At 63.2% G+C, this 7447-nt stretch overlaps 1 protein-coding gene across 1 annotated transcript in view; it reads left to right on the forward strand.

Annotated features, from left to right (window-relative positions):
• Nucleotides 1-6926, forward strand: part of EPPK1 (epiplakin 1) — a 34440-nt gene extending 27514 nt beyond the window's left edge. Inside the window, exons 4-7 of the mRNA XM_056484948.1 lie at nucleotides 3056-4483; nucleotides 4670-5189; nucleotides 5250-5588; nucleotides 6510-6926. Coding sequence (XP_056340923.1) covers nucleotides 3056-4483; nucleotides 4670-5189; nucleotides 5250-5588; nucleotides 6510-6926 — 2704 coding nt within the window. The remainder of the gene's footprint in view (nucleotides 1-3055; nucleotides 4484-4669; nucleotides 5190-5249; nucleotides 5589-6509) is intronic.
• The last annotated feature ends 521 nt before the right edge of the window (nucleotides 6927-7447 follow it).

Consider the following 7447-nt stretch of genomic DNA (forward strand, 5'->3'; position numbering starts at 1 on the left):
TTGGGACTGGAACAGTGGGGATCACTGGGATCGGGGACTGGAGCACTGGGAATCACTGGGATCGGGAACTGGAGAGGTGGGGATTACTGGGATCAGGGACTGGAGCACTGGGGATCACTGGGATCAGGGGTTGGAGCACGGGGGATCACTGGGATAGGGACTGGAGCAGTGGGGATCACTGGGATCAGGGACTGGAGCACGGGGAATCACTGGGATCAGGGACTGGAGCAAGGGGGATCACTGGGATCAGGGACTGGAGCACTGGGAATCACTGGGATCGGGAACTGGAGAGGTGGGGATTACTGGGATCAGGGACTGGAGCATTGGGGATCACTGGGATCGGGGACTGGAGCAGAGGACCTCACTGGGATCAGGACCTGGTGTGATTTCCCTTCCCAGGGATATTTGGTGTGATTTCCCCCCCACCCGGGATATTTGGTGTGATTTTTCTCCCGGGATATTTGCTGATTTCCCTCCCAGGGATATTTGCTGATTTCCCTCCCAGGATATTTGGTGTGACTTCCTTCCCTCGGAGCGATCAGCGAGGGAGAGGAGGGGCTGCAGGGCTGGGGGCTGAGGGTGGGACAGAGGCAGGGCAGGGTCCAGGTGATCTGGAGGAATCACCTCCCTATCCCGATCCACCTGCCCCAGCACCAATCCCACATGAAAAGGATCAAAGGCAATGACTCAGAGCCTTCCCGAGAGCCGGGGATTGAGGCTCAGGCCCCGATAATGAGCTGAAGGTGTCATTAGTGTCACTCAGCCGAGTTTGCTGATGGGTGTTCCCAGGGAGATGCGCCGGGTTTCGATTCTGCCGCTTTTACAAGGCTGTGGCCTCATCGCCGCACAGCGCTGCAGATGCTGACAGTTTGTTTACAGGGCGTCCCGAGGACACCAGGTGACAAAGTGACACATCCTGGCCGTGGGTGGCATCCCCGCCTCTGGCAGGGGCAGGAACGGGATGAGCTTCAAGGTCTTGTCCCACCCAAAATCTCCTCAGAGTCCGTGATGCAGCTGTGATTGCCACATTAAAAAACCCAGACCCGGTTTTGGGGGACAGGAGGGTGACAGGATTGGATTTGGGGTCTCTGCCACCCCCAGAGACCCAGAACAAGGAGAGAGCAGGGATGGAACAGGGATGGAACAGGGATGGGAACAGGGATGGAACAGGGATAGGAACAGGGAACAGGGATGGAACAGGGATGGAACAGGGAACAGGGATGGAACAGGGATGGGAACAGGGATGGAACAGGGATGGAACAGGGATGGGAACAGGGATGGAACAGGGATGGAACAGGGATGGAACAGGGATGGGACGGGATGGGAACAGGGATGGAACAGGGATGGAACAGGGAACAGGGATGGAACAGGGATGGGAACAGGGATGGAACAGGGATGGAACAGGGATGGAACAGGGATGGGAATAGGGATGGGAATAGGGATGGAACAGGGATGGAACAGGGATGGGAACAGGGATGGAACAGGGATGGGAACAGGGATGGGAACAGGGATGGAACAGGGATGGGAACAGGGATGGAACAGGGATGGGAACAGGGATGGAACAGGGATGGAACAGGGATGGAACAGGGATGGAACAGGGATGGAACAGGGATGGAACAGGGATGGGAACTGGGATGGAACAGGGATGGAACAGGGATGGGAACAGGGATGGGAACAGGGATGGAACAGGGATGGAACAGGGATGGAACAGGGATGGAACAGGGATGGGAACTGGGATGGAACAGGGATGGGAACAGGGATGGGAACAGGGATGGAACAGGGATGGAACAGGGATGGAACAGGGAACAGGGATGGAACAGGGATGGGAACAGGGATGGGAACAGGGAACAGGGATGGAACAGGGATGGAACAGGGATGGAACAGGGATGGAACAGGGATGGGAACAGGGATGGAACAGGGATGGGAACAGGGAACAGGGATGGGAACAGGGATGGAACAGGAACTGGGATGGAACAGGGATGGAACAGGAACAGGGATGGAACAGGGATGGGAACAGGGAACAGGGATGGGAACAGGGATGGAACAGGGATGGAACAGGGATGGAACAGGGATGGAACAGGGATGGGAACAGGGATGGAACAGGGATGGAACAGGGATGGAACAGGGATGGGAACAGGGATGGAACAGGGATGGGAACAGGGATGGAACAGGGATGGAACAGGGATGGAACAGGGATGGAACAGGAACAGGGATGGAACAGGGATGGAACAGGGATGGAACAGGGATGGGAACAGGGATGGAACAGGGATGGGACTGGGATGGAACAGGGATGGAACAGGGATGGGAACAGGGATGGGAACAGGGATGGAACAGGGATGGGAACAGGGATGGAACTGGGATGGAACAGGGATGGGAACAGGGATGGAACAGGGATGGAACAGGGATGGGAACAGGGATGGGAACAGGGAACAGGGATGGGAACAGGGATGGACTCTGAGTCACAAATTTTCACACTTTTACGAGTTTAAGTCCATTTCCATATTGGGGTTCATTGTCCAATCCCAACTCCAGGTTCTGCAGTCCCATCCTCCCAGTTTGCTCCCCTGAATTCACTGTTATTTTTATCATTTGGGGCCTGAAGCTGCAGCTTTGTCCTTGGTTCTGTGACTGGCAAAGGATTGTTTTGTGTGACTGAGCTGTGAGGAGACAGTTTATATAAAATTGAGAGTTATACCCTAATGCAGTACAGAATCTGAAAAATACCAAAGTTAAAACTTCAGGCATCATGGGCAGTGATCCCTTCTCGTGCTGGCCCAGCAGTAAGTGGAGGTTGTGTCAGCCAGGAGCAGGAGAGGAAAGAGGTCGAGGCCACAGGTCTGAGGCAGGGCCAGGCCCTGAGGGACCAGGTGGGACCTGGGGGCTCAAGGATGTCACTCACCTGTGCCCTGTGAGCTCCCTGCCCGGCCCAGCCTGGCCCTGGGATGCTCTGGGGGAGCAGCAAAGCCCCAGCTGCTGCTGCCTGCTCCTCCCTGGGCTCCCGTGGTCACTTCCCCCACAGCCACCCCAAAAACCGCGCAGGGACTCGTGTCTGACCACGGGCTCGGTGCGCTCCTCCCTCCCCAGACACACCCGCGGCAGCAGGATCCTCCCCAGGCGCGATGCAGAACACGAGTGGATGCTCCCGGAGCTCCTCAGGGAGCCGCCCGGCCGCAGCTGAGCACAAAGGGATGGGGGTGGCCGGCAGTAACTTCATCGCCGGAGTCTTCCTCCCGGCCAGGACGGAGAAGCTGAGCATCTACCAGGCCATGAGGAGGGGGCTGCTGAGCCCGGGCACGGCGCTGGTGCTGCTGGAGGCGCAGGCGGCCTCGGGGCTGCTCACGGAGCCCGCGGGCAGCGAGCGGCTCTCGGTGCGCCAGGCGCTGGCCCGGGGGCTCATCGGCCACGACTTCCTGGAGAAGCTGCTCTCGGCGGAGGGCGCCGTGACGGGGTACACAGAGCCCTACACGGGGCAGAAGATGTCCCTGTTCCAGGCCATGGGGCAGGGACTCATCCTCAGGGACCACGGCATCCGCCTGCTGGAGGCGCAGATCGCCACCGGCGGCATCATCGACCCCAAGCGCGGCCACCGCGTCCCCGTGGAGGTGGCCTGCGAGCGCGGCTACTTGGACCAGGAGATGAGCCAGATCCTGTCCGACCCCCAGAACCAAACACGGAGCTGCTTCGACCCCAACACCCACGAGAACCTGACGTACCTGCAGCTGCTGCGCCGCTGCGTGCCCGACCCCGACACGGGGCTGCTGATGCTGCAGCTGATGGACAAGGGCTCCGTGCTGCACCAGCTGAGCCAGGACGCCCGCACAGCCCTGCAGGCCGCCCGCACCGCGCTGCCCCTGGGGCTCTTCCAGGGCACCAGCGTCTCCCTCTGGGAGCTCCTCTTCTCCCGCTACGTCCCCGAGCAGCGGCGCCAGGAGCTGCTGCGCCAGTACAAGGCGGGCACGGTCACCATTGCAGAGCTGATGGAGCTGCTCACGGCCATGGTCACCAGGGCCGAGGCCCAGGGCCACGGGGACAGCGTGGCCACCAAGGACACAGAGAGGGAGGTGCTGCCTGACCCCGTGCAGAACGGCAGCGACTCAAAATCCCAGAAGGAACGGGAACAGAAGCGGGAACGGGAGCAGAAGCAGGAATGGGAACTGAAGCGGGAGTTGGAACTGAAGCGGGAATTTAAGCAGGAGCAGGATCAGGAGCTGGAACGGGAATGGGAGCAGGAGCAGGAACAGAAGCGGGAATGGGAACTGAAACGGGAATTTAAGCAGGAGCAGGAGCAGGAACGGGAATGGGAGCAGGAGCAGATGCAGGAACGGGAATGGGAGAAGGAGCAGGAGCAGATGCAGGAGCAGGAACGGGAATTGGAGCAGGAGCAGGAACAGAAGCGGGAATGGGAACTGAAGCGGGAATTTAAGCAGGAGCAGATGCAGGAGCAGGAATGGGAGCAGGAGCAGATGCAGGAGCAGGAGCAGATGCTGGAACGGGAATGGGAGCAGGAGCAGGAGCAGGAGCAGATGCAGGAGCTGGAACAGGAATGGGAGCAGGAGAAGGAGCAGGAGCAGATGCAGGAGCAGGAACGGGAATTGGAGCAGATGCAGGAGCTGGAACGGTCCCTCAAGTCCCACACGCTCGAGGTCCCGGCAGGCGGCTCCCACGGCAGCAAGGTGTCCCTGTGGGAGCTGCTCTCCTCCCGCTGCATGCCCGATCCCCAGCGAGAGGAGCTGCTGAGGGAATACAGGGCGGGCACTGTCACCATTGCGGAGATGATCGAGCTCCTCACGGCCCTGCTCGCCTGGGCAGAAAGCGAGAACGGAGCTCTGGGCTCACCCGCGGCCAAAGTCGGTGACGAGGTGGGGGCGTCACCCCCAGGCCAGGAGCAGCTGTTGAGAAAATCCCTGAAGTCTGCGAGAGTCCGAATCACTGCCGGGGAGTTCCGGGGGCGAGACGTGTCCGTGCTGGACCTGCTCTTCTCGGGATACGTCCCTCAGGGGGCGCGGCAGGAGCTGCTGGAGCTCTACAGGGCGGGGGTCCTGAGCACCGAGCAGGTGGCCACCGTGGTCACCAACGCGGTCACCCGAGCTGAGGCCGCCAAGGCGGCCAGGAGCCCGCACAGGGCAGGGGAGGATGAGGAGGGTGGTCCAGCACGCCTGGATGATGCCCTGAAGGCCGCCCCCGTGGCTGTGCCGGCCGGGGAGCTGCAGGGCAGGCGGGTGTCCCTGTGGGAGCTGCTCTGCTCCCAGCACATCCCCGAGGAGAAGCGGCAGGAGCTGCTGCAGCTCTACCGAGAGGGGTTCCTAACTCTGGAGCTGATGACAACTGTTGTCAGCGCTCTGATTATGAAAAAAGAGTCGATGGGCAGGAAATTCCACGTTACAGTCAAGGGCGCCAAGGGTGACGACCCCCCCAAAGAAGAACCGTGGGAAACAACCCTAAGAACCACCAGGGTCGATGTGGAGGCTGCCGAGTTTCGGGGCCGCAGGGTCTCGCTCTGGGAGCTGCTGCACTGCCGGTACATCCCCGAGCAGAGCAGGGAGGAGCTGCTGGAGCTGTACCGGGCGGGCGAGCTGAGCCTGGAGCAGGTGAGGGCGGCTGTGAGCACCATGGTGAGCAGGGCGGCGGCGGCGAGGGCAGGGCCAGGGGAGCCCGGGAGTGACCACAGGGCAGAACTGGAGGGACCCGGGAGTGACCACAGGGCAGGGCCAGGGGAGCCCGGGAGTGACCACAGGGCAGGGCCAGGAGAGCATGGGAGTGACCACAGGGCAGAGCCAGTGACCCCCGGGAGTGACCACAGGGCAGGGCCAGGGGAGCCCGGGAGTGGCCACAGGGCAGGGCCAGGAGAGCCCGGGAGTGACCACAGGGCAGAGCCAGAGGGACCTGGGAGTGACCACAGGGCAGGGCCAGAGGGACCTGGGAGTGACCACAGGGCAGGGCCAGGGGAGCCCGGGAGTGACCACAGGGCAGGGCCAGAGGGACCTGGGAGTGACCACAGGGCAGAGCCAGGGGAGCCCGGGAGTGACCACAGAGCAGGGCCAGAGGGACCCGGGAGTGACCACAGGGCAGGGCCAGGGGAGCCCGGGAGTGACCACAGGGCAGGGCCAGGGGAGCCCGGGAATGACCACAGGGCAGAGCCAGGGGAGCCCGGGAGTGACCACAGGGCAGAGCCAGTGACCCCCGGGAGTGGCCACAGGGCAGGGCCAGGGGAGCCCGGGAGTGGCCACAGGGCAGGGCCAGAGGGACCTGGGAGTGACAACAGGGCAGGGCCAGTGACCCCCGGGAGTGGCCACAGGGCAGGGCCAGAGGGACCTGGGAGTGACAACAGGGCAGAGCCAGTGGCCTCCAGAAGTGATCCCAGGGCAGAGCCAGTGGCCACAGAGGCCGAGCTCAGCCCCCTACACGGGGACAGGGCCCGGGAAGGGACCCTGAAGGCCACCACAGCCCAGGTGTCACTGGGGGAGCTCCAGGACGGGCAGGGGTCCCTGTGGGAGCTGCTCTCCTCCCAGCACACCCCCGAGGAGAAGCGGCAGGAGCTGCTGGAGCTGTCCCGAGGGGGGACCCCGCCCCTCCAGGAGCTGCCCCGAGGGGGGACCCCGCCCCTCCAGGAGCTGCCCAGCACCACCAGCAGCCTCGGGGGCCCCCTTCCCCTGCTCACCGTGGATCTGCTGCGCTCCGAGGGCTCCCGCATCACCCTGGGGCAGTGCCCGGGGCCGTGCCCGGGCCCGTGCCAGGCCCGCACGGTGTCCGTGTGGGAGCTCCTGAGCTCCCGGCGAGTGTCCGAGTTCCGGCGGGAGGCGAGGCTGGAAACCTTCCCCAGGGCGGGGCTCAGGGTGCACCGGATCACGGTGAGCACCAGCATCAGCAGCGAGCTGCGGCACGGAGGGGACAGCGCTGGCAGCGGGGGCACCGCCTGGTGCCGGTGAGAGCGGCTGGCACCGGGGAGACAGCGCTGGCACCGGGGACACCGAGCCTGGCACCAGGGACACGGAGCCTGGCACCAGTGAGACCGAACCTGGCACCGGGGACACCGAGACTGGCACCGGGGAGACAGCGCTGGCACCGGGGACACCGAGCCTGGCACCAGGGACACGGAGCCTGGCACCAGTGAGACCGAACCTGGCACCGGGGACACCGAGACTGGCACCGGGGAGACAGCGCTGGCACCGGGGACACCGAGCCTGGCACCAGGGACACGGAGCCTGGCACCAGTGAGACCGAACCAGGCACCAGTGACACCGAGGCTGGCACCGGGGACACCGAGCCTGGCACCAGTGAGACCGAACCTGGAACCAGTGACACCGAAACTGGCACCAGGGACACTGAACTTGGCACCAGTGACACCGAGCCTGGCACCAGAGACACCGAGCCTGGAACCAGTGACAGCGAACCTGGCACTGGTGAGACTGAGCCTGGCACCACTGACACCAAGGCTGGCACAAGGGAC

Source organism: Oenanthe melanoleuca, chromosome 2, assembly GCF_029582105.1.
Source record: "Oenanthe melanoleuca isolate GR-GAL-2019-014 chromosome 2, OMel1.0, whole genome shotgun sequence".
In the NCBI taxonomy this organism is placed as follows: domain Eukaryota; kingdom Metazoa; phylum Chordata; class Aves; order Passeriformes; family Muscicapidae; genus Oenanthe; species Oenanthe melanoleuca.